Source organism: Labeo rohita, chromosome 1, assembly GCF_022985175.1.
Source record: "Labeo rohita strain BAU-BD-2019 chromosome 1, IGBB_LRoh.1.0, whole genome shotgun sequence".
Taxonomy (NCBI): Eukaryota; Metazoa; Chordata; class Actinopteri; order Cypriniformes; family Cyprinidae; genus Labeo; species Labeo rohita.
This window is the reverse complement of record NC_066869.1, coordinates 30,255,392-30,283,268: the sequence shown is the minus strand read 5'-3', so window position 1 is coordinate 30,283,268 and position 27,877 is coordinate 30,255,392. Positions and strand designations below refer to the sequence as shown.

The 27,877-nt window shown below is 35.5% G+C and overlaps 2 protein-coding genes across 6 annotated transcripts; one reads left to right on the top strand and one right to left on the bottom strand.

Moving 5' to 3' along the window:
• Positions 1-1,248: 1,248 nt before the first annotated feature.
• On the bottom strand, positions 1,249-6,662 carry hsf2bp (heat shock transcription factor 2 binding protein). 3 transcript variants are annotated; one of them, XM_051117167.1, is made up of 8 exons: positions 6,576-6,662; positions 5,930-6,077; positions 4,774-4,877; positions 3,709-3,858; positions 3,422-3,563; positions 3,182-3,299; positions 2,655-2,758; positions 1,249-2,532 (listed from the first exon to the last, which is right to left on the bottom strand). In XM_051117167.1, exons 2-8 carry the CDS (start codon positions 5,991-5,993, stop codon positions 2,300-2,302), a joined length of 915 nt encoding a protein of 304 aa, XP_050973124.1. In that variant the 5' UTR covers positions 5,994-6,077; positions 6,576-6,662; the 3' UTR covers positions 1,249-2,299. The 3 variants fall into 3 exon arrangements, with proteins under 3 accessions (XP_050973124.1, XP_050973115.1, XP_050973108.1); XM_051117158.1 differs by having other exon boundaries at positions 6,468-6,589; XM_051117151.1 differs by lacking the exon at positions 6,576-6,662 and having other exon boundaries at positions 5,930-6,145.
• Positions 6,663-7,036: 374 nt separating this feature from the next.
• ankrd10a (ankyrin repeat domain 10a) lies at positions 7,037-27,748 on the top strand. 3 transcript variants are annotated; one of them, XM_051108478.1, is made up of 6 exons: positions 7,037-7,398; positions 9,244-9,396; positions 11,459-11,550; positions 25,400-25,632; positions 25,724-25,810; positions 26,907-27,748. In XM_051108478.1, the coding sequence occupies exons 1-6, from the start codon at positions 7,201-7,203 to the stop codon at positions 27,287-27,289; spliced, it is 1,146 nt and encodes a 381-aa protein (XP_050964435.1). In that variant the 5' UTR covers positions 7,037-7,200; the 3' UTR covers positions 27,290-27,748. The 3 variants fall into 3 exon arrangements, with proteins under 3 accessions (XP_050964435.1, XP_050964445.1, XP_050964437.1); XM_051108488.1 differs by lacking the exon at positions 7,037-7,398 and adding an exon at positions 8,054-8,193; XM_051108480.1 differs by lacking the exon at positions 7,037-7,398 and adding an exon at positions 8,941-9,020.
• The last annotated feature ends 129 nt before the right edge of the window (positions 27,749-27,877 follow it).

The following is a 27,877-nucleotide window of genomic DNA, read 5'->3' as shown; positions in this document are numbered from 1 at the left end:
ATCCCTATAGTGAGCCAGTCACGATGTGCTTGAGGATCACAAATCTGGACACCAGTTTAAGAACTACATCTTGGACCCCTCTTTTATCCTTGTGTGTCTGCTTGTTTCCTCTATTTTCTTCATGGATTCTGCTTGTTAACAGCAGGTGTTCATCTCTAATGACACTGAGTGTCTGAATTTGCTGACTTGTTTTTATTCACTCATCAAGTGCACTATAGTAAACTAATGATACACAGTGCTTAGAGTCTTTCGAATAAATGTCAATATTGAAATTATTTTCTGTGACCTTAGATTGTTCTGTGAAGTGATAGAGAAATCAGGCTGAGATCCAAATATTTAGTGTCTATCTTTTATGTTTACCTATATATTATCGACATGTACTGACAGGTTTTAGGATGGAAATGCATGTACATAACATATATGTCCAAAAATGTATTACATATACACAAACATATGTATGCTAGCTATATTATATATGAAATTGTTCCCATTTCCAATAGGTTTCACATATTACTACTTCATATGACAATATCTATGATATACGGATGTTTAATATGTATATATTACATTTGAGTATGGGTATGTTTGATGCAACATAACATCTGATGTCTGTAATTAATAATCAACCCAATCAATAAACACCCATCTGATTTCCACTGACCTTTTTTGTTGTTGTGCTGAATAAATCTGGAATAAAATATCTAAAGAGTTATGGCTTTGAAACATAAATGCAGATCATTGAAACAGGTTTCTCATCAGGCTTTCACTGACAAGAGCTTTTATGTAATTATTTAGTCATTGTCTCATCTATCCCACTAAAGCATTGTCTAACGATAACTCCACATATAAATATCTTCAGAAAAAGACTGCTAATGGATTTCCACTTTACTTAAATTGACTGCAGACAATACTGAAAACAAGAGACTTTAGTGGATGTCCTTTTAGTCTTATTTATATTATTCATATAAACATATTCCTGTTTCTGACGCGTTTCTTGAATGACGTGTTTTCCCCTGCATTTGTAAGTGATTTTAAATAATAATCGAGATATCCTGTACACGCATTCACAAAGACTCTGTATTTAAGCTGTAAAATTTGAACTGATATGAGAACTAGGACTATGTACTCTCACCATAGTAATCAATGAAACTGATCTCTTCTTTGGCAGTCTCCCCCATCGAAGACCTCAGGTTTTAGTCTGATTAACTCTGACAACAGCTTTCATCTCATCAAATGACCTCATTTACTATTTCCATTAACATCTTCTTCACAAGAACTGCCAGTCAGCTTTAATGATTTGTCCCCAAAATTATATACATAACAGGATTATGCTGATGGCCTTTAAATTGTTGCATTTCTCTGAGATGGACAAATGAACATTTTACTAATTGGCATCAATGACAAACAATTTTACAGAACAGAACATTGTTGCATGTGTGATAAATCATCAGAGTACAAAAAAACACCTTTAACTGTTTAACCTAAAACAGGTCTTTGCGCCTAGTAAGTAATATGCAAATGAACAGTGTAAAAGAAATGGAGAAAGACCTCAATCAAAGCAATCAATGCAAATGAGAACAATCAACCATTTTTAAGAACAAAAAGTTCAGAAAACAAAACATCAACAAACTTTAGGTACACTAGACACCATCATGTCTAACATTATTGCTACTGACTCCCAAAGGGTCATACTTTAGTTGGTTCAGTGACATTTGACCCATATATGCTGATTAATGTGTTGTGTCCTAACAATGATCCTAAGTAGGGCTTCTTGAAAAGGGTTGATTTATCATTCCAGTGTTTAAGTTTAGAATTCCATGTAGGCTGGACTACAGAGACCGCTGATGTTGTGGGTGTGCTAGAAAGGGCAGCACACATATCGATTTGATGCTGATTTCATTCAGAGCATAAAGTGATATAAAGGGCACACTGAGTATGAAAGCATGTGTTACAGCTTTTCTGGCATTTTATGCAAGACATGCACATCTATCTATAGCGGTCTTCTGTATTTACGTCACAAATAAAGCTTAGAAAGTTCTGCAGAAGTCATTTCTTAACACTTCCAGGGCCTAACACAGTATAAGATGACTAAAGTAAAAGAACTGTGTAATGTTCTACATGTACAAATTAGGTTAATGCTTGTTTTAGCATGACTTACAATTGAAAATCTATTCTTTTGGAAATCTACTGGAAATCTCTATGTTTAAAACATGGCCAAGTCTAAGAATTAGTATGCAGTTTGCCAGACCTAGATTAAACCTAGACCTACTTTTTTTAAGTGAGTATGAAAGCCTGGGCTTCACTGCTCCTTCTCTGTGTCTTTAGTCTGGGTGTTGGTAAAGCTAGCTAGATCTTCCAGTGTCTCCTTGGCTGTTTGCTTGAGAGCAGGGTGGCGGCTTGAAGCTAGAAGGTGGATACGACTGAGTGGAAAACAGCTCAGAAAATCAGCTGTCATGTGTGACATGACCTCTCTCTCTAGCAGTAAGGATTGAAAGAGCCTCAATGACTGCAGACACACTTCTGGGTCAGGGTCTGTGGGAGAGGGAGAGAGTGTTTCTATGTATGTCAGGGAGTAAGAAAGCCCAAAGTGAACAACAGAATGACTGAGATTGAATGAACTCTAAATCTTCACACACAAATGTACACATACACACCTTCCAGAAGGGTGCACAGAAGAGGTGGAAGTCCACGGTTCTCACTTATGAGCTTCAGTCCATTCACACTGATAGTGATGTTATACAGAGCCATTAGCATCAATCTGCACACAAAAGTAAACAGTCACATTCTTCAGAAGGAAGCACAAACACACTGACTTGTTCCGAATACGGTATAGAATAATAACGACAATCAAGTTTCATGTATGAAATTGCATGTAGCTTAAATATCATATAAATGTCCACGATAAAGAAAAAATACTTTTAAAATCTAGCTTAAAACATTTTTATTGATGACTCTGAAACTGTCATGTGGTGTAACCATTAAATAAAAAGTAATTAGTTTTGATTGCACCCTGAAAACATGCAAGTTCACATCTTGCCCATATGAAAATGTAATATATGCAAATATTGCCCTATATATCAAGAGCAATATTGCCATACATGTTATATGTATGATGTTTTTATGTGTAACAACCATATGTCATGTGTCATGTATTTTTTAAAACGTAAAAGTTGTAACATACACTTTGAGTTTTGGAAACACTCCTGGTTTCATTAGATGCAGCAGCTGCAACAAAGTATTCAACAGGATGTGGGCAGAAGAGGATAAGAAGTCCCGTCCACAAGACACAGCAGCTATATCTAAAACCAATGAAGAGATGAAATGTCAATTTCTTACATTCTTGAGATGGTAATATACAGTATAAATAAGTTATGATTTGATTAGATTGAACTAGTAGTAAAACCAAACTCAGTCCCCTTACTGGTAACAACACCAGCCAGTGCCAGAACCAAATGATGCTCTTTTGAGTTGTAACTCTGTTGTGGCTTTGCCTCGTCATTCAGAAACTTGATGAAAGTCTCCAAGGTTTGACCTGCAATGCTCAGGAAGGGCTCCAGTTTACCCTGTGGAGGCATAAGTGTATGTAAAGTATTCTTATCTGGTTGAGGTAAAGCAAATACATGTCCATTTTCAAAACAACCTGGCTCATGTGATCTAACTGGAAGTCAGCGCTTAACAGTGTCCACTCCCAAAATGGTACAAACTTACATCAGCCAATATGTCTCTGATTGCTTCCTCCTTTTGGGATGCACTCCAGAGCAGTGTGCAAGTTGCAGCGCCCAGATCAGTACAAAATGCCTTCTGCCGCTGCAGCTCCTCTCTGCACTCCCATAACTGCTGCTTTAAAACCAGCTTCTCCTACAAATATATGTGTACGTACATACACACATGAATAACTAGACAGCCATAACGTACCTATTTGGGGAAGAGATTTCTCCCTGTCATACAAATACGCTTGTGGTTCTCAACCTTTCTGACCCTAAGACACCAGATTGTTAAGAATAACATTAAAATATCCACAAGATATTGAAAAAATAAATAAAATTTTTTACATCTTTCACTGTCAGACAAAAGGTACAGTTCTGTCACTGGGGCGGTACCCTGAAAAGGTACAAATATGTACTTTTAAGGTACCAATATGTACCTTTAAGGTACCAATATGTAATTTCAAAGTACTAAAATGTACCTTTAAGGTACTAATATGTACTGTTTAGGAGTAGGTAAGGTACAAAAATGTACCTTTGCACTTTTGTATCTTAGGGTACCGCCCCAGCGGCAGAACTGTACCTTTTTCTCTGAGAGTGTTGGGTGACCTATTCCTTTAATATAATTGAATAAAACAAACATTAATAATTAAAATAGTTTAATTCTGTTTTTCTGTAAGTTTCATTACATAAGTGTTCTTTAGGCTTTACACTTTTTATTACCAATGGATTTTTAATGGCTTTTCTAGTTGTTTTAATATTTTTACTCACAAATAGTTATATATAAATAAATAAAGCAGCACTTAGACCATGACATAGCTAGAATAATTTAGAATCATCATAAAATGTCTACAACTTCTCTAAATCTAAAGATTACACTTTTTTAGCCAAGCCACACTTGGAAGTGTGGTGAGGCCTGTTAGTGTGTCTCAGCCCTCTGGTTGAGAACCACTGCACTAATACATAGACATACAGTATATTAATGCAAAACTATTTATGTGGATGCTTTCCTAGAATCTTTTCAGCGTGGGCTCTTCAGTGTCTCATTTTTTCTTATCTATTTTAGTACCTGTTTCTCTCTCTGACATTCGCTCAGAGCAACATCTAGTCTGGAGCGGGTGTGCTGACAATCCTCTCTCTGTCGCTGCAGCTCACGGTCACTGTGTTCTTTAACTATATAACAAAAAAGAAACTTTTAGTAAAACAACAATCAGATTTAACATTTAGTTATAAATGCCGTAAAACAAGGTTGTGCACCATTCAGAATTGAATTGAGACTGTCTTTTAAATGCAAGTTTTCTGACTTTGCACTAATTTGAAGTGATCTAGGAAACAGGATGCTTAAAAAAAAAAAAAAATAAATAAATGTAAGGTAGCAGAAATTAATAAATAATAATACAAAAAAACATATAGCTGTCATTTTTATTAGATAAAGACAAGACAAACTTTGAATGGTGTCTTAAAGCCTTTTTTTATATTTCATATGTGACATATGTGGCCCTGGACCACAAAACCAGTCTTAAGTAGCACGGTGTCAAAAACACATTGTATGGGTCAAAATTATCGATTTTTCATTAGGATATTAAGTAAAGATATTTTAAACATTTCCTACCGTAAATATATCAAAACCTAATTTTTGATTAGTAATATGCATTGCTAAGAACTTCATTTGGACAGCTTTGGCGATTTTCTCAATATTGAGATTTTTTGTACCCTCAGATTCCAGATTTTCAAATAGTTGTAACTTGTCAAATTTTGTCCTATCCTAACAAAACATACATCAGTGGAAAGCTCCATCCTTCAGCCTTTATTCAGCCTTCAGGTGATGTATAAATGTCAATTTCAAAAAATTGCTTTTGTGGTCCAGGGTCACATATATGTATGATTAGTTGTTGTGAACCATTGTGGAAGGTGCATTATCCTTTTTTCCAGGATGCATTATCCGGGTTGGTTTCTTTTGAATTGTAATTCAGTAAGCTTATCTTCCTGTTATTCATATTCAACTTCCCGTCAGGTGTGGCCAATTTAAAATAGAAAATTCCAGAAATCAAATTAAAATTCCAGCTTATGCATTGAAGCTTCAATTCTGAATTTTGCTCAACTGGGCTGTTGTAACAATGTCCATTACATAGGGTGATTAACATGTCTCAAGCATGTACAAAGCCATATTGTTTCCATATTAGTATCATAACTGACCACTGTTACTGAGAGAGTTTTTTTCTTACATGCGTCCAGAGACCGTCCTTTATGGATAGTATCAATAACGTCACTATTGATTACTTTTGGCATTAGCTCTCGTAGTGTCCTGACTTCTGCCTCCAGTTTCTCCAAGTCTCGCTTTCTGACTCGAACAAAGCAGTCTGATCCTACATCCTTTAAACACACAGGACGGTTTTTGTTTACTGTTAGAGGTGGACAAAACCTTACAGTGTACATATGAGTTTGTGCAGAGTACCAAACTTCTGAAATGTATTTTGTATTGTTGACCGTGCGTTAGCAGTTGAACAGTGACATCTTGTGGTAATTCTGGCACTTGCGTTCGTCTTGATCATACTTTATAACTGAGTTGGTGTTGGAAAGCGATTAAAATGTTTTTGTGACAAAAATATCTATTTGGAAAGTCTTTTTATATTTACAAAAGTACATACCATATCAAACAAATAATTAATTAGCATATTAGCTTGCTAAACACTTGCACAAACTCGTATATCAACGTCAGCTTCTCAACAACAAACTTGAACTCCGCGAAAATGCCTAAGTTACCTCTTCTGCAGATGACACAGACGAAACATTAGCTGTATTCGTTGTTTTCATTTCGAAAAGTACAAATTTAATAACGTTGGACGAAAGGCTTCTGACCTATTAACTCACAATGTTTAAACGATGTCTTTAGCGCCCTCCACTGTTCTGAGCAGAAAAAGTCATGTACTTCAACCATCCCCCAAATCGACAGGAAAAGCAGATAGTATAGTAAATAGTAAAATGTAAAAAAAGTAAACATAAAAGATAAAGCTTCTTAATCGACCACACAAAACATCTGTTCTGATCCAGAATTCGTTCTGAAATAAATTCTACAAGAAATTCCATACAGGGTGAAAGCATAGATAGATAGATAGATAGATAGATAGATAGATAGATTCATAAAATACTTAATTCTTTTAAATACGTTCATTCATATGTTATTTGAAACATGGATTGTCATGATAGTAGTCCAAAAGACGCCTGGTAAAAATCCATGGCGGGTTTTCCGTATGTCATTACGTTGTCTGGGCTAAACCTGCTCCCCAGCCCCAGAAGTACTCCAGTCCGGGATTTCCAAACAGCCACTCAAGTTACACTTTGAGAGAGTGAGCGCTCATTCGCAGTGTTGTTCAGACTCACTGCCTCCTTTGTGTGTGTGGTAGGTGTTATTTGAGCACGCACCGCCTTGCTCACCCTGGGGCGTTTATAAGCCAAATAATTTGTGTTTTCTGAGACGCAGCAGAACTGTTGGATCATGTCTGTAGGACTGGAGCCCGGTTTCTCCAACGACGAGGTGCTGAACATACGTTACCCGCTTCATCGCGCGTGTAGGGATGGAGACGTCGGCGCGCTGTGCTCACTGCTTCAGCGCTCCACAAACCAGGCGGACCTGGTTGCAGAAGACTCGTTTTACGGCTGGACCCCCATTCATTGGGCAGCACACTTTGGGAAGGTAATAGAAGTGCGCTGTTTGCATAGATTTATGTTTTATTTTTCTCTTCCGGAGAAGGAGGCGTGTATGTATGCTGGTTTAGGGAATAGCGAGCGTGTAACATCATTAAGATAGGCGTGCTGTCATCAAGAAATGAACTTACAGCTTGTGCACAAACAAAACTAAAGTGTCCCATCAATATGAAATGGGTTGCTATATCGTCTGGACAATAAGGCCATCGGCAGAAAACGGGTCATATCATTCGCAGCGGCTGCGTGCAAAATCGCATGCTGGGTAAGAGCAGAGATAATCACTTAATACACGTTTGAACTGAAAGCATTGTGATTTCTGTCTGAGATGAAGCAGACTACAGCGTCAGTAGCACACATTTCATCTTATTCACTCTTGATTGTAACATTTGTAGTACCGGATAAACCTCGCAAGTTAAGTTGGATAAAAGAAATTAAGCCGAGTATAGACGTTCCTGGTTGCCTTTTCGTTTCTGGATCACATTACTTGGAAAAATCAACTTGTATGGACCACAGCCAGCCAAGCGACATCAGGCGCCAGCACGCACAGGCGCGAGTTCACCGATTCGTTCATTGGCTGGGAGAAGACCAATAAAACGACACGCGCCAAAACCGTGAATTTAAAATCCAAACCTTCCTTTTGTTAAAATTTTTGGTGGCGTTGTATAGCTGTCTATAGACCATAGTCAGGGTAGCACCGTTTTTAATTTGTGACAGAAATGAAAACCAGGCTTTGAAGGTCTAAAGGACAGCGTGTCCAATTGTTTTAAACATACCGATTGTTCAGGTGACTGTTCTGACGCTGTTTTGATTGTTTTAACATACTGTTGACAGTCTGTCATGCTGCTTGTTAAATTGTACACATTTATTGGTCATGTTGTTTAAATTGTGTAATGTTATTTAACATGAGATTAATGATAGTTTTGTGGAAGTTAGAAAGTTTGTGCTTTTGTGCCTATTCATGATGGAAATGGAATTTTTGTCTTATGTTAACAATTGATGTTATTTCAAACACACCTCATTATGTCTCAATGCCGGCATTCATCCACATTGTGGAAAAATGGAAAAGCTTCAGCGGCATAACTATTTTTAGCCTTATTCCTAATGGAAGTTTCCAGAGAAACTCTCTGAGCAAAGAACTAGTCCTGTGAAATGTGGCTTGTTTTCCCACACTTCAACACATTTGTCCTTAATTCAAATTACTCCGCTTTAGTACATTTCTATGTTTTGCTAGTATGTTTTATTGTCTTGACCGTTCTATATTTCACCGCACCTCCTTTTCTCTTTTACACATTTTACTAGCTGGTAAAAATGCTATCTTATTTACACACTTGCAACAAGCACATTCTGTGTTTCTGCCCCTGACATCTGCTGATTGTGCACATTTACAAACATTTTGGCCATGAAGCAATTTCAAAAGGCCAAGCAAAGGTGGTAGGACTTGAATGTGTTTGAGGGATTTGGTCTATTTTTCCAGACTCCGTTTAATGTCAGGAAAGGAGAACAGAGCCAGAGAACAGGGTAATGATTTGCCCCGTGGTGTTCCATATTGAAAATGTAACACAGCTGTCAGTCCCTGACGGCAGAGCAGGGAACATGATCTTCAAATAGCAAGTAAGACGATTGGCAGTGTGTCTCAAACTATTTGATTTCACCACTGTGAAGCCTGCTGATACAAACCACAGCTAGAGCTAAAGTACTTATTACCCTTCTTATTATTTGAATTATTGTTTTGATGAGCATGATTTCTCATTTATGTAGGGGGAGAAACCAGGCATTGGTGGAATGTAATCTCACTAGTTTGTTGATTTGTTGTTTTTCTCTTTGTTGAAAACAGCTGGAGTGTGTTATGAGGCTGGTGCAGGTGGGATGTGAAGTGAATGCACTGACCACACGGTTTGCCCAAACCCCAGCTCACATTGCTGCGTTTGGAGGACATCCGGAATGCCTGCTCTGGCTCTTACACACAGGGGCTGAAATAAACAGACAGGTGGGTCCATGTACGGTAATTGATAATGTTGTAGGATTTATGATGCCCTATACATATGGCTTTATTAACCCTCTAGAGCCTGACATGAAATAATAATTAGAAAAATGTTTTAAGTTTATTGAACTTTTAGACAAGATCAGCAATTTGCATGTGTTGTATGTAAAGTATCATATTAGTCATATCAGGCATTTATGTATGATATAATGAAAATATGGAGGAAAAAACAACAACTCAGAGGCCCAAGCTGAGCAAAAATATGATATTTGCTGGAGATACTGATAATTAATCGTGACATTTTGATGTCTTGTAATGTAAATCATTTAGATCTTTATAATGGTGTAGCAGACTACTTACATACATAAAATGGTACAAATATCAGTTGACACTCTCCAATATGTCTTTATTTTATGCTTTATAATACTTTATAATTATATATAAATGCTTAGTTTTAAAATCAATGCTCTGTAGTTTCAAAGCATATAATGCAGTGCAATACAATGATGACTGACTCTCCTCAAAAAACTGTCCTCAAAAGCTTAATGGAAAAACAATTAAAAAACATTTATGGAAAAAATGGCTTCTGTCTAGTAAGTGTTCATCTTGAAATATTAATAGCAATTTCAAAGTTTTTTTTTTTATGTTTACTTTATAAAAGACACATGCAGAAAGACACATGAACCACAACCTGAAGCTAGACTTTTGTACATTTATACTAACAGGCCTTCTACTTGCTAAAAAAGAATAAACTATCAGTCAGATGACAAAGCATGTGTTTTCTCAGCAAATGTTTGGTCATGTTGGTTATTTAGACATTTTTGTGCATATCAGCCTTATGACTCTATTAATTTTTGCAAGGGCTCTTTGCAAGAGTACAGTCGCTCAATAATGAACTAAAATGTTCAGCATTCAAAGGTTTTTTATTTCACTGTCTTCACGTTTTTTATTTTCACTGAGTCATTTAATTAATCTGTGAGCCCTTTGACACAATTTATCTTTCAGGAAGTGACTTGAAGTCCTCTTATCACTTGCCCTAACTTATCATCCCTGCTTCCACTTCCTTCAATTCTCTATCCTCTCTCTGATGTCCTGGTGCACAAATCTCTGCCAAACTGATCCTATTGCCAGGGATGATCCTGTCTGTGATGGACACATCTTTGAATGGTGACGTCTGTCCTCAAGGGTTGAGTACTGTAGTCTGTGATTTAGCCCAAAGGGCAGTGGCAGATATTTACCCCTAACAGATGAAGACAAGCAGACAAATAGAGTAACAGAATGAAAATGCCTACTATTGTTGGGCTAAATATCAGTACTCTTGCTTGACCAGCTGTATTTGAGGATTGAATCTAGTTCCTGTTATGCTTTTTACAGTTTTGTTCTTCACTTTGACAAGCTGGAGTAATTAAAAAAAACACAAAAAAAAAACTAAAATTGCGATCAGCCAAGTTTAGAGAGTGAAACTAATTTTTCTCATTGGCCCATTCCAAGCGGACTAATAATTGGGTATTCCTAATCAGGTTCAACTTACTTTACTTGACTTTCATTTACATGACACTTTGTTTAAAAGTGGTGAGCATCAAATATGTTCACTTAAACATAAACGTGCACAGACACTGCGGGAAATAATGCTCACAAGCAAGTCCATTCTGTATTTTTGCTTTGAAAGGAAGTGAATGAGTGATATCTCTGTATTACTGCTTCTTCAGTAATTGTGTGGTTTGACCTACTTTTTGTGGTATTATCTGGGTTATTTAACAGCCTTGTTATCCTCTGTGCTTCAGTTTACACCCTTTAGGGGGAGCTGTTGTGTTAGGGTGAAAAGTTCAATGTCGTTTTTATGGCTCACTTGCAGAATGTTTTAGATTCCCTACTTCAGATTAATACAACCAGAGATGCAGAAGTAGCTTTTATAAATTTAGATATTCTGATAGATGTACATAAGTATTTATTAAATTAAAGAATTGATGACTAGAATATTGTCAGCCTGTCTGTTGCATTTTTAGTGTAAAGAACTTGGTGATGATGTGAAAGCCTATTAAAATGTGCATTTTCCAAATGGTTTCAGGATTATGTGGGTGAAGCACCCATTCACAAAGCAGCACGGGCCGGAAACATGGAATGCATTAATGTCTTGTTGATCCAGGGAGCCAAACCGGAGTAAGTCACTGTCTTACTGTTTTGTTTTTTTTTTGCTTGTTTTTTGTTTTACGTATTTATTTTCAAATGCGTTATGTAACTTTATGTAGTACTTTATTATGTGACATCACAGTGTGAAAGAGAATCTCCACAAATAAAAAAAAAAGCTCTGTCATAAAGCCTTAATTTTGACAATCTCATGAAATCAGATGGAATACAACTAGAAAATCTTGGTACATAGTTTACATTCATATCTGTTGTGGCTCAAAAATTCTTTAAGTCTTTGGAAAATGTGTGTTAACCTGAAAAATCATTTGACTTTGTCACCGTCTGAAGAATGTAAATTCAGCTATTAATGCAGTAGTTATTTTGCATACAGTTAGTAATTCTGTCACCCGCATTTTCCACATAACATGAAAGGGAAAAAAAAATTCCAAAACACATTTCAGTTCTAATAACTGCAAATTGTAGTGTACAACTATTTAAATTTAATTAATTCAGTTAAAGTGATACTCCACCCAAAAAAAATACAATTCTGTCATAATTTGCCCATCCTCATGTTGTTCCAGACTTTTTTTTTTTTTTTTTTTTAATAGATATTTTCAGATATATTTTTTTTAATATTATTTCATCTTTTTTTTGCCTAAACATTAAAAGCTTTGGTTGTGTAGTGTAGTGTTTGATGCATCAAAACATACAGATTCAATAAATACAGACTTTAATTTATGCTTTTATTCAAATATAAACATTATTTAAAGCAAACACACAGGGCACATCAAATTTCATAAACAGAAGCTCGAACATACATGCTTGATGCCAGAGAACAACTCTATTGGTTTTCATTGAAGCTCAAATGTGCTTCTGTGTCACTTAAGAACTATGGTGTTATTGGTTCTTGTGCATCAGACAAGTATGGTTGCACCTCTGTTTACCCTATTTGATATTATTTATATTATTTATGTATGTTGTTTGATTAATGGTTAAATGTGAAGAGAAGCCAGTCTGCTGATCATAAAAAAGCAGTAATGTCTCCTCAGAAGACTTTGATTATTTGATTCATATCAATCATGGGTGACATGGGTGAAAAGTTTTATTTTTGGGTCAACTATCACTTTAAATCTCTTTCTCTGTGTTATTGGATGCAGCTACCGTCAGCAGAAGGCTAACAGAGCTCTTTTAGTGGAGTTTTTCTTCATTTAATGAACATGTCTGTTCAAACCTGTTGTCATCATTTGTGAATTGAGTTTAGTGGTTCCATTTGAGGTTAGGATGAAATTCAAACAAAACAAATGCACATTTCCTCCTTCCCCTTGCCTCCCATCAGCAGATTCTCAGAGGTCTCTTACTAATCTTTGCATAGAACATGAATTGCAATTTGAAATTATTATATATGAGAAAAAAAAAAAGCATCCCAGGGCTCAATGTTAAGGATTTTATTCCCCACTGGCCCAGTTCCAACAGGAGTTTAAATACTTACTTGCCATGCAAGAATTTTCACTGGCCCTGCCACAAAAAAATAAAATACTTGTTTTCATTGTTTTTGACCCATTTTGACCTTATATTCTAGTAAATAAGCTTATGACACTAAAATGTACCAGTTTAATTTCACAATTACCACAGCAAAAACTACTGGCCTAACTAATATAAAGTTCAAACACTATTAAAGACAGATGAACACTAAGTAATAAAACAGGAATGAATAAACAAATTAGCTATAATAAATGCAGTAAACAATGCTTTGTAAAGTTTTTCAGGTAGGTCTAACAGTGGTATTCAGCTACAGAAATTGAATAGTCAGATATAAAATATTATTGTATGGTCTTGACTTAAATTACATATTGACTAATTCTTGATTAAAGCTACAAAAGCTAGGCAGTCAGGAGCGGTGAGTGATATATATATATATATATATATATATATATATATATATATATATAAATAATAATAATAATAATAATAATAATAAATAATAATAATAATAATAATAATAATAATAATATTATTATTATTATTATTATTATTATTATTTTTATATTGTTTGCTTAACATTAATGACACAGACCGCAGCATAGGTTAGGCACAGGTTAATCACATGCATTCAATTTTTTCATTGTTTACCTTCACCCTGCATTCATTAATTTAATTCTCCAACCCCCCCTTGTTAAATATCACTCTTTTCTTGAGTAGCCGATATGTTGGCATGCAAGATGCAGATCCTTTAAGTTTTTCTGTGCTGGATTACTAGAGATCTCTTAGAAATTCAGTTACATTTTTGATTTAAATCAAGGATGTGTATAAGACATTTCTTGAAGTTTTTCAGTATATACAGGTATTTTCTATAAAAAAAAAAAAGTTATTTTGTGGAGAATGCTGGTACTCGTGAGGAATGAAAGATGGGTGGATGGTTGAGTAATTGTGCATTTGTTTTAAGTAGTTTTGTAAGTAACCTTAAAAGCATGTTGCCTTGTGTTTGTGTGTGTTTAATGACATATATTGTTTATTAGACTGTCTTGAAGAAATGCCGTCTGGGTCATTGCATGTCAACTCAACTTGAGGTTCCAGTAAAAAAAAAATATATATATATATTTATGATTATGAAAGCAATACATAGATTAAGAAGAAAGCCAAAATATTAAATGTCATGTTTGTGTATTTGAGTATTTCAGTATTTTGTCAAAACTACAATTTTCTCCTGAGAATAAAAAATTACAGCTGGGCAAAATGACAATAAAGATCGCACAGTGACTGGTAAGTCTCTTAGTAAAATCTGTTGACTTATTGTATTTAAAGAAGATTGTCTAAAGAACAAACCGTATTGAAAGTAGAAATGAATTCCCTTCATAATAACAATTTCATAGAACATACCCAGAAATAATTAGGTCTCAATGCGATTCCATGTCCAAATTGTTGAATTGTACCTATTTTTAATGGTTAAAAATCAAAAGTGATTTTATCTGTCATGAATTTTGACACTGCAAATATGCAAATAATAACAGTATCCCAGGGTTTAAGAATGTATAGTGTGAATAACCATTATTATGAATAACCGGGATTAATATAAGCAGTGTGAAAAACAAAAAAAGATAACCCAGGATTTAAAAAAAAAAACAAAAACCAGGACCCATTTTAAAAATTACCCAGGATTAACTATTTAAAGCGTGAGAGCCCTTAAATGTTTCAAAGTTACTATCAGTAGGTTTTCAAATGTACTATCAGTGATTTGGCCAAATATAACCCTTAGCAGTGGATGCTACTTGATCTATGACTATGCTTTACATGTTATAACAATAGAGGGTATGCATTGACGTCACTTTCCCGCTGGGACACGCCCACTCAGCTGGACTAAGTGGCAAAAGAGCCTTCAGCGTGAATGGATTTAATTGGGAAGATATGAAAACGCGAGTAAAACAAACGATAATCAGTTTAAAATAAAAGTTGCTGAACTTGATATAATGTTCCTAGCAACTTAACAAATACCCAGTGGTCAATGTATATTGATGCAGCCAGGAATCGTGTTATGTGTCTGATTTTGATGCCAGGGAAAATAAATAAATCAAATTTGCCTGTGAACCAGAGTATGTGAGCGGAGTGGAGTGACAACAATTTCCCCTCTGCGCTCCGAGCATTTTATGACCGCTCCGCTCCAGCTCCGCTCCGGGTTCACTGTTTCCTGCTCCCGCTCCACTCCTCGCTCACTGATACCAGAAACACCGCTCCGCGTCTAAACTATTTCAGTATGTTTGAAATACCACAGTTCTGTTCATAACGTATATTAAAAGAAGAAAATCACAGAAATAAAACAACAGGATAGTTTTAAAGTAGCTTATTGGAACACTAGTGTGCAAACTTTTTTCCTCATGCCGAGCTAATATAGTTGTCAGCATTAAAAGGTATAATTGCTGCCTTTTGCAGTGCAAATGTTTGTGATGAAAATAACAGTACGTTTCATCAGTTATTTTACGTACAGATCGCTGCATTTCTTACAGATTTCTTCTCATTTGAAATCGGATACAGATGAAGTACCACAGTAAGTTTACATTTGTTTGAATAAATTATTGAAAGCGTTTGCATGTGAATAAGTATTGTACTTGTTTAAATCACGCATTCACTCGAAAATATTCAGTATTTTGAAGGAACAAACAAATTCATTAAACTATAACTTTCTGCTCATGTCCATTGCCGTCATCCTAGTCTTCACATTCTTTCTGATTTGATCCATCTCTATCAAGCTAGCTAAATAGGCTTAACACGTGAATTCTTGCTAAATATGCAGTTATATTATGTGTCGTTGTTATGAATTGTACTCGTGATGGAGCGATGCTGGAGCGCTCTTGGAGCGAGTAAAAACCACAACGCTCCGACTTTTAAAATTTCCGCTCCTCACTCCATTAAAAATCACACCGCTCCACTCCACACTCCGCTGCCACTCCGCTCACATACTCTGCTGTGAACTCATTTTGTAAATACAAAATAGGTTGGTCAAAACCCTGGTGATCACTTACATCAATGTTATATATATAGTCATATCGTCCAGCTGAAAAACATATATAGTTTTTGTCAGTGTTTATTTAAAAACATCTAGTTGTGCAGAATTTAAGATGGTAAATATGTAGTTGATGACCTGTCAATACGAGCCGCACTCACTCCAGCTGACGGTGACTCTATGTAAAATTCTAATACTTGAACAATCCAGATATGGGAATTCTTAGTTTATTGATGTGAATACAATGTGTGGTGTAAGTAACCACACTTCCCTAGGAGGCATGAATCTTGTTTAAAACATGTAGTTGCAATACTGTATATTTGAATCCTTGATAGCTCTATATATCTATCTATCTATCTATCTATCTATATATATATATATATATGGAAACGCGCTACCTAATATCAGCTCTATGCAAAGTGACCCCAAATTGATTATTGGAAATGGGTAAACCTCAACAATTTGGACATGGTGCCACATTTGAGATCTATGGGACTGAACCATATAGGGCATTGAAAATGAAGATTCTAAGTAAATGTAAAAATCAGAATCTATTGACATGTCTTTAATACTTCTTGAGTTACCAAAAAAATTTTTTTTAAGTTTTATAAAAAATATCTGTAATTGTTAAGGTGTACAGGTATGCAAACTTTGGGGAAAAAGTGCCTTTCCCATTTTTTTTAACTGTCATGATTGGCATATAATGCAACAAAGATTTGTCATTTAGGCCCCCCTCTCCAAAATGGATTGCTGAGTAAATGTAATGTTTAATATTTTGGCTTTAATCACTATTTATGTTTGTCTTTTACATAAAAATATGTTAAAATTACCAAAAAAAAAAAAAAAAAAAAGCCAGCAAACTTTCTGAAAATTAGTTGATTTGCCATGAAATGACCATTCTGTTTCCAAATTAGCTTAAAACTATAAGTTAATTGAGTTCTTGTATCATTAAAGAAGTTTACTTCCAGAACACAAATTTACAGATAATGTACTCATCCCCTTGTCATACAAGATGTTCATGCCTTTCTTTCTTGAATTGTTAAGAAATTTTGAGGGAAAACATTTCAGGAATTATCTCCATATAGTGGACTTGAACATCCGAAATGCATTTTAAATGCCGCTTCAAAGGGCTCTAAATGATATATGTGTGTGTATATATGTATATATGTGTGTGTGTGTGTGTGTGTGTGTGTGTATATATATATATATATATATATATATATATATATATATATATATATATATATATATATATATATATATATATATATATATATATATGTGTGTGTTTATTTATTTATTTATTTATTTATTTATACTTCTTAACCTCAAATGCTTGTCTTGTCTAGCTCTGCGACTATTTAAAAAAAAAAAAAAAGTTAAAATGGCGGTGTAGGGATTGTGAAGTTGGAGGAGAAAATTAAATGGGAGTTTTTCGATCTACCCTAACTGTAGACTTTTACACAGATTACACAGAGTTTGCGTGCGCACTGCAGAGCTAGACAAGATGAGCATTTGAGATTTAGAGATTTTTTTTGAAAGTGTATATTATTATTATTATTATTATTATTACTATTATTATTATTAGTAGTAGTAGTATTTTTATTTATTTATTGGTTGTTTTTGACTGATCGTTTCGCTAGATTAGACCCTTATTCCTCAGCTGGGATCATTTAGAGCCCTTTGAAGCCGCACTGAAACTGCATTTTGGACATTCAAACTCGCGGGCACCATTGAAGTCCAATATATGGAGATAAATCCTGAAATGTTTTCTGCAAAAATACAGTTTCTTTACGACTAAAGAAAGAAATATATGAACATCTTGAATAACAAGGGGTTGAGTACATTATCTGTAATTTTTGTTCTGGAAGTGAACTTCAACTGTTACCAGCTAAATGAGTCATAAGTATTTGTTTGTTTGTTTTTTTTTGTTTTTTTTAAATCCAGTAATGACAAACCCAAACTGTTATACTGTTCATAGCCACATCAGTCAGTATAAACCAACCACAGTAGAGATCACCAACTTGCATTAACAATCTGGAAAACATTAGTAATAAACAGGCAAATCTCTCTGTTTTGTTCTCTAATTTGTGTATCATTTAGATTTAATTTGTGGTATGATGGTTCTCTTTTCCTAAATTTAGTTGGATCGGTGTTAGATATACCTGGCAAGTTGGTGTGAAAATGGTTTGGCACACGTTGGAAAGTTTTCTCATCATAAAAGCCAACCATAAAAATTAAACAGAAAAATGTAGTTTGTGGCAAAATTGAAGCACTGCTTTTTATAAATACACACAATCACTGAAATGAACATGTCAAGAACCTGCTTGTAAAACTGAATTACAGATTATTCATCTTAAGTCTCTTCTCCAAAACATCTGTATGTTCATGCGTGTTTTCTGAAAACACTAAATCTAAATTCAAGTCATTTTGTCAAGTCAAGTCATCAAGACGCATTTGTTAATATACCAATTTATTTGCTGATTTGTCTGTCAAATACAGTACTCAGACTGTAATTGATTTCTTTGTTTGGTTAAATAGACCAGTTCTTCAAAACTTATAAGACTCTTTATAGAAACACTAAGTGAGACTTATATTGTGGAAACTGCCAATATAACTATTAATAAAATGTTAGATAGGGATGTCCCGAACCAATCTCAAGGATCAGGGCCAATTAAGGATTTTGGCTATCTTAAGCCCAATTCCTATCTTATTTCAGCTGTCATGCTGGTGTCATACAGCAGCTGGTTCTAGTTCTGTTCTAGCCCCTCACACACTTTTGAGCTTTTGTGTTTAACATAATTGATGCGCACTTTAGTGATGAATCTCTTTTATTTATCGTTTTACTATCTGAGACATAGTTGTCAGAACACGTTGCTGAAGGTTGCCTCTTGCTTTGCACTTAACTGAAAGACTGGTGTTCTGACACTGAACTACGTGCTTTCTAATCTTATCTCCACTTTGTTTTTTTCCCTTTTATGTTGCAATTATTCTGTTTATTGTACATACAAAATTCAATAAATTTTATATCGGTAGTCCTATATTCATAATTGTGACCACACAGCCCATTTACAATGCCTACCAAAGGTAACATGTTTACCATATGCCAGTGTCTTGGATCGGGACTCCGTATCGGTAGATGCTCGGTATTCAATGACTCGGACTGGATCAGGGACACAGAAAACCTGATCGGGACATCCCTATTATTAGAATAATTTTTTTTTCTCCGTAGTCATGTCCATACCCTCAATATGTAGCATTACAGCAGTGCTTCATTATGTTGTAAGGGATGCTTTAATACAGTTTTTTTACTACATAGTCAAAGTCAATGACATGTTTCACCAAACCAAACAGTTATAACCAAGCGGTTATATCAAAATGTGTTCTCGCTAGGGCTGTCAATGTATTAGTAAGTGTAAAGAGATCATGTTAAACACAATTAAACTGTATTTAGCAAGGAGTAACTGCATTTTCCCAAGTTCATACTATAATAGTTTCATTCGTTCTGCTTGGTTTATAAAGATCGGTTGGAATAGTCGAAATATTTTTTAAGAAGGCTGCTGCAGGTTTTAATACATTTACAAAACACATTTAATAAACAGTTTAAATGAATAAAATGTATTAAACTAATTAAAATTAAATGTTAATAAACACTATTATTAGTATAAAGTTTTATATAAATTAGTATATATAAAATAGTATAAATTGTATACATTTTTAGCAAATAGTTTATACACAAAATTTCTGAACAATGTCACTGCAAGTTGTAATACAATTTTCAAAGTTCAGTAAGCCAGAAAGACTATCTGAATGCCTTAAAACTGAACAATAACAACAAAAAACATTTAAAATCTTTGACAGCCTTAGTTGTGTCCCGTTTTATTTTTATATAGAGGCCATGGCTTTTTTAATTGTATGTGATCATCTTTTTAATGAGCTCTTAAGCATCAGAAAATGCAAGAGCTATTAGGAAGTGCAACTTATTTTTAGTCAGATATGAACCAAATCTGTTTATATCTGGTCAGGGAATAATTCCCCAGAGCACAGAATGCTTACAAGCAAGGATGTTTCAACACTTTATATAGATAAGATTCATGAATGTCTGCTTGTTTCTATGCATCTTAGATGTGTATTTTTATCATTTGTTTGAAATCATCTGTGACCTTTCTGATTAAAGTAGCATGTTTACAAAAAATATTGAAGATCCATTGTGAACCATTACAGAGAAGGAAAATCCCTACACATCTCAATGTTTTGCAGCGGTTGAATTTGAACATGACTTGATTTTCTCAAGTAAAGCCCAGAAAAGGGGGGGGAAGCATTCCAAAAACTGCTGCCACACGTTCTTCAGCGAACACCCTTACATTGAGTGTTCACACTATCGCTTCCTTCAGTATCTACACACTGGCAATCTGTCGAGGTATTTCTTGTGGTGATTGGTTTTGATTCTAGGAGAACAGTCATGATAGCATTTAGACCTGCATGCTTTGCTTAGACAGCACTGTCTTGTTACTTATCCTGCAAGATTTGTTTATTTGTTCTCAACTAACAAGAATAAGGGGAGGCTCAATAATAAATGGTAATCCTACTATGATAAACATGAATAAGAGTGCACCTGCAAAAGTAGTGAGTTGTGTTAGAATTACAAAGAAAATTATGTATTAAAACGTTAAATGCTTCCTTGAGCAAATAGGACCTCTTTTTTTTCAATGCCAGACAATTAACTGTAGCAATGTGTTTCATGCTATAATACCATCTTTATTATGAACTTAATTCTGTTGCGCTGAGGGTTTAACCATTTGATTTAGCATATAGCCATGTCAGTTTACATTTGCAATTAAAAGCATCAAGTTTTTTTATTTGTAATGCATTTTAATGGTATAATTTGACAACATTTGGAAAGCATTGTCAAATATGAATATCTTCTGAATTTTGGATTCATGTAATCTTGATCAAAACATTTAGATCAGTGATTTAATGAATACTGATGTTAGTAACATCATGTATTTCAAAGGAACAAATATGCTTTTGTAAATGAGAGGGATGAATGCTAATGGTTAAAAGCAAACATAATGAATTGCTTTAGAATTGACACACATTTTAAATGATTATACAGTGGGTACGGAAAGTATTCAGACCCCCTTAAATTTTTCACTCTTTGTTATATTGTAGCCATTTGCTATAATCATTTAAGTTCATTTTTTTTCCCTCATTAATGTACACACAGCACCCCGTATTGACAGAAAAACACAGAATTGTTGACATTTTTGCAGATTTATTAAAAAAGAAAAACTGAAATATCACATGGTCTATCTACAGTATTTAGTAGAACCACCCTTTTGATCTAATACAGCCATGAGTCTTTTTGGGAAAGATGCAACAAGTTTTTCACACCTGGATTTGGGGATCCTCTTGCATTCCTCCTTGCAGATCCTCTCCAGTTTTGTCAGGTTGGATGATAAACGTTGGTGGACAGCCATTTTTAGGTCTCTCCAGAGATGCTCAATTGGGTTTAAGTCAGGGCTCCGGCTGGGCCATTTAAGAACAGTCACAGAGTTGTTGTGAAGCCACTCCTTTGTTATTTTAGCTGTGTGCTTAGGGTCATTGTCTTGTTGGAAGGTAAACCTTCGGTCCAGTCTGAGGTCCTGAGCACTCTGGAGATGGTTTTCGTCCAGGATATCCCTGTACTTGGCCGCATTCATCTTACCCTCGATTGCAACCAGTCGTCCTGTCCCTGCAGCTGAAAAACACCCCACAGCATGATGCTGCCACCACCATGCTTCACTGTTGGGACTGTATTGGACAGGTGATGAGCAGTGCCTGGCTTTCTCCACACATACCGCTTAGAATTAAGGCCAAAAAGTTCTATCTTGGTCTCATCAGACCAGAGAATCTTATTTCTCACCATCTTGGAGTCCTTCAGGTGTTTTTTAGCAAACTCCATGTGGGCTTTCATGTGTCTTGCACTGAGGAGAGGCTTCCGTCGGGCCACTCTGCCATAAAGCCCCGACTGGTGGAGGGCTGCAGTGGTGGTTGACTTTCTACAACTTTCTCCCATCTCCTGACTGCATCTCTGGAGCTCAGCCACAGTGATCTTTGGGTTCTTCTTTACCTCTCTCACCAAGGCTCTTCTCCCCCGATAGCTCAGTTTGGCCGGACGGCCAGCTCTAGGAAGGGTTCTGGTCGTCCCAAACGTCTTCCATTTAAGGATTATGGAGGCCACTGTGCTCTTAGGAACCTTAAGTGCAGCAGAAATGTTTTTGTAACCTTGGCCAGATCTGTGCCTTGCCACAATTCTGTCTCTGAGCTCTTCAGGCAGTTCCTTTGACCTCATGATTCTCATTTGTTCTGACATGCACTGTGAGCTGTAAGGTCTTATATAGACAGGTGTGTGGCTTTCCTAATCAAGTCCAGTCAGTATAATCAAACACAGCTGGATTCAAATGAAGGTGTAGAACCATCTCAAAGATGATCAGAAGAAATGGACAGCACCTGAATTAAATATATGAGTGTCACAGCAAAGGGTCTGAATACTTAGGACCATGTGATTATTTCAGTTTTTCTTTTTTAATAAATCTGCAAAAATGTCAACAATTCTGTGTTTTTCTGTCAATATGGGGTGCTGTGTGTACATTAATGAGGGAAAAAAAATGAACTTAAATGATTTTAGCAAATGGCTGCAATATAACAAAGAGTGAAAAATTTAAGGGGGTCTGAATACTTTCCGTACCCACTGTATAACCTCCACTAGTGTTGTCACACTACCAACATTTCAGTAGTTTTTAACCAGTACCAGCAAAATTTCAAAATTTGTCTCTTGTCAAAAATACATTTGATAATGAACATTCATTAAGTGTTTAAGTGTATTTTATTGAACTTTTATTAAAAATGTAAATATTAAATTCAGCCGTAGGCACAATTGTCGCCATCTAATGGTGTAGTAATGTATCCTGCACTGAAGAATAAGGCTGCGTTGGGGTTGGGATTGGGATCCCGCGGGTCAGTTGTACCTTTGCTGTAACAAGAATGATGGAGAAACACTAGGCTTGCAGCTGTAGTTGGTGTTAGACAGTGTTTGGACCGATTACATTACTTTCCCACTGTGGCCTTCACTGTCGTTTTGCTTTTTATAGAAATAAAAATTATCAAATGGAACACGTACACTACGATAAACTAAAAGCATCAGCTCTGCTCCATACAGCCAGGGTTGGCCTGTGCCAATCAAAAACATCTGAAAGTAGCGCGATGACCATATCCCAAATATTAAAACTCAAAATATGTTGTTTCCATGCCTAAAATACGTATTTTTATAGTCACTGTTATGCACATTTATCATAAACACAGCTCAGAAGCTTCTAACCAGTGGCCCTCTGTCACAAAACTTAAAATCTTGCGCAGTTTTATCATGGGTAGATTGCAAAATATTTTAATACGAACATTTCATTCAAATGTAATTTATGCAATAGTTCAAACCTCTGACTCACAGGGGACAAATCATGAGATTTCAGTATTCCCCCATTTATTTACGTAGGACTTGGTCTTGTATGAACTGCCCGGATGTTGCAAATATGGCCGCTGAGTGAACGGACCTTCCTCAAAAGGGTCTTCAATGCATTTAAAACAGGTTTTCTGTCAGCCTAGTGTGCCAAATTAAATGAATAGTTCACCCAAAATCGAAAATTCTGTTAATTGCTCACTTTGTTGCTCCAAACCTGTAAGACCTTAGTCCATCTTTTTGATTAAATCGAATAGCTTTCTGACCCTGCATAGACCGCACAAAAATAACTATTTAATTTAACAATTTCTTCTCTTCCATATCACGTGCGCTCCCGAGAGTGCCACGATGCATGCATGTGGTGCTGCTGACACAGGAGCTGGTGTTCTTACATTCTTTGTGCACAAAAAGTATTCTTGTTGCTTTAACATTACAGTTGAACCACTGATGTCACATGGACTATTTTAACAATGTCCTTACTGCCTTTCTGGGCCTTGAACGTGTTGCTGTCGGAAAGCTCTCGGATTTCATCAAAAATATCTTAATTTGTGTTCCAAATAAGAACGAAGGTCTTGCGGGTTTGGAACGACATGAGCTTGAGTAATAATGACAGAATTTTCATTTTTGGAAGAATTATCCATTTATGTAAGTACTCCTGCAGAAACACTGGTATTGGGGTTTTTATATAAATTGGTACTGAAGTACCAGTACTTTTGACATCTTTACTTAGGGTGTAGAAATGGTTATTCTTAACTCCTTAACTACAGTGCAATAAGTTCCTTGTCTTAAGAATTGTCTGGCATTGTCTGATGTTTTTAATGAATGTTTCCAGAAGATTAACATATACAGTCAAAATACTTGGAAGCATTTAATATTTTATCAGATTGAAAAGGGATGTTTAGGTAAGAATGAGTGAATGCAAGCCAGTCATGTAATTTTTGTTTTGTTTAATTTTTTTTTTATTATTAATATTTTTTTAAAGGTTAACTTGTCTTTCTTTATATTTTGAAGCATTGTCATATATAATGTATATTTACTTTTTCACTTTTCAGTTGTTTTTCATGTAAAACCATTTTAAAAATACAAAGGGAGAGATAGATAGGTAAAACAGAATTCATAAATGAACCAACTGCTAACTCAAGTGTTATTCATCCTCACTATATTGTGCAGACATGGCAAAAAGACAAAAATGGTCAGAAGTTTTGGGGATAGATTTGGTGGTGGTTTTCCAAATGCTAATTAAAACATGTTCAGGATCAGAAAGTACTCCGTACAGCATAATTCTTAAAAAGGCACTATTCATAGAATCTTTGAATATGTATCTTTGAATATTGGTGTCACACAGACAGGGCAAAATCTCATGTCCATCTGACAAAATGGCAAACATATAAAAATATGTAGAATGTAATATGACTAATAATCAGGTCCAAACATCTTTTATCCTTTTAGCATGTTGGTTCATGTCTGAATTCTCATTTAAGTACACACACTGCATTTGGAGATAAATATGCTCTGAACTTTTTTTCCCTAATAAACTACTTTTTGACATCTTTTTCTGGTTTTAGCTACTATTTGAAATAACAATCAGCTGCCTTGCCTTTAGTACTTTTTAACATGACAGTTCTTCAAAAAAAACAAAAACATCATGGTGGACAAATAGTTTTAAACTTGTATCATTGATTTTGTTCACAAGCATTAAGAAAAAATGTTTCAGAACAATATTATTTCCTGTTGCAGTTTGTGAATAAACTTTTGGGCCTTTCCTAAAACTAGCTTATAGACTAAAAGGGAAAGTCTTTGAAATATAAAAAGAAAATTAACATTAGTTTAACAGTATTAATTAGATAATTCCAGACCCAACTAATCTATTTGTTTTTCTACCCACTATGCAGCTTGAGGAATGCAAATGGTTTGACTGCAGCAGATCTGGCTCATGCTCAAGGTTTCCATGATTGTGCTCAGCTCCTCTCTAATGCACACAACCAGCTAAATCAGATAAATGGATTTGCCCATAATGGGACCGACCATACGCACATCCAGGGCCGCAGTCTGAATGGGATAGTGAATAGAAAAAGATTTCTTGATTGCACCGAGCCAAACCACATGAAAAAAGCAAGAACTGAGAGTAAGCATTCAGTCACCTGTGTTTGTGCATAAAATCAAAACTAAATCAAGAAAAAGCGTTTTTCTGATTATACTGCATGTTTTCCATTCAGGCACGAATTTTTCAGTGAAGACAACCAATGGAATTGGAGAGGAGCTTGAGAGTATGAGTGTGGAATCAACTGCTGAAAACCAATCAGGTGGGACTGGACCTTCTCCACCAATGTCTATTGACCTTGAACATCATGAGGACAGTGTTTCTTTGAGGAACCCCTCTACCACCCAAAAAATGTTGGAGCCCACATCAGTCACTTCTGTTCCTGGCCCCTGGCTATGGACAAACTCTTATGCTTATTTATGAGGGAAAAGTTATCAACAAGTTTATCAACAAGTTGTCAATGCAAATTATTTGGCTAGTATATATATTTTTTTATTGGATTTTGTCAGGCTGCTAAAATAACTGCAGTCTAAAAGTATTTGGGATGAGATGTCCATTTTTTCCAGAAGCTGACATTTTCAAAGTATGCACACACAAATAACAGACTTTTCCAGTACTTGCAAAGACACACCAGCTAAAATAATACAGAAATGCGTGTACGGGAGTTACTAGCTTTTTTGTCTTTATTTCCATGAACTTAATAATCAAACAATCTGTATATGGTAATTCTGAATCAGTTTTGTAAAAGTAGCTTACTGTTGGCTTAATATTATACAGTAGGCTTTGTATGTAATAGTTATATTTTCTGAAACTTCAAGCAGTATATTTCACAGTAAAAGCATTAACTGATTTTAGGATATTTCATGAATATATGTCCCATTTACAAATTATACATTGGTTAATATTTTAGTATGTGTGCTTCCATCCTCTTTATATAAACTATTTTAAAGAAATGTAAAGATTTCACATGTAATATGCTTGTTTATTTGAAACACAGAAGCATATTTTAGATTATTTGACTTTTATTTGATAGTGGTTATGGTTTCTCTGAGTTAAAAAAAAACAGACTTCAGTTTCTTACTGCTGACTTTTGCAGTTAGGTGTTCAAGCTCTCATCCTTGTGACCATTTGGAAGAGAACAGTGTGTGTTGACTTGTAATAGGTAATTAAAAACAAGATGACATACTGTACACTTGTATGAAGTATGAGCAAAAAAAAAAGAAAGCAAAATGCAGTTTATCAATCTACAAGAATGTATTGGATACAAATGTTTTGTTTCTGTGGTCTGGCCCAAGTTCATGTGTAATCAAGACCATTTGCTCATCACTTTCTGACGCATGTCTTGTTTTGAATGACAGATGAAGCCATAGCCACAGGTTTGAGGAATGGTCATGGGCAGCAGAACAGTTTCACTGTCAACAGCCTCGCCACAAATGGGCATTGCTATCAGTCCCCATTCAATGGGGTTGAGACCATTCCAGCTGAGTCAAGAATGGACATGTGCGGCTCGCTGCACCTCAATGGCAGCCCAAGCAGCTGTGTATCTCATCGGCCTGCATGGGGTGCGTTTCTGCCTGACTCTGGTGAACATCTGCACTATGGACACTACCATGGCTTCGGAGATACGGCAGAGGACCTGGAAGATGCTAGCAGCTGTCAGGAGCACAGCACGGTCGTGAAGGTAGAGCAGCACTATGACCAAGAAGTTCTCAGTGCTGTGCAGCTGTTCCACGGATCATAAAGTGAAAATGATGTCCGTCCGTTTGATTTCAAGTGGTCACATTGGTGGCAGCACTATCCGCCTTAAACTGAGAGGTTGTCTTGCACCTTAATGCAGGCTGATTTGTTTTTGGATTTTGTTTTTGATAAAGGGGACAATCTTTCTACCAAAGGGGAGAAATTATAATGCATTTTGTATCTGAGCTAATGACTTTATTTTATTATACGTATGTGTTTGAACTCAGCCTAGCTGTCTGGGTGCATTTATTTTTCCCCTATTAATGCAATGTTAGAATGTTAAATTGTACAAGGAGTTGATTTTTATGTGGATTAAATGTGAGTTTGTAGCTTTGTGCCAATGAATACTGGCTTTTTGAAAAAGGAGACTTTTGTATATGATTTTGTTGTTCTTGTGATGGTTTTCCCTGAGAAGCAAAGCTGACATGCTGACTGTAAAACAGTGCTTTTTTTTTTTTTTTTTTTTTGAAAAAGAAAGCTTAAGATGTATAACATTTCTTTATCTTTGTACCCTGTGTTCTAATTAAAAAAATCAGAAACTCAAACAAGTTCCTTTCATTGCCACCTGAAGACAGTTCTCCTGTAGAATATA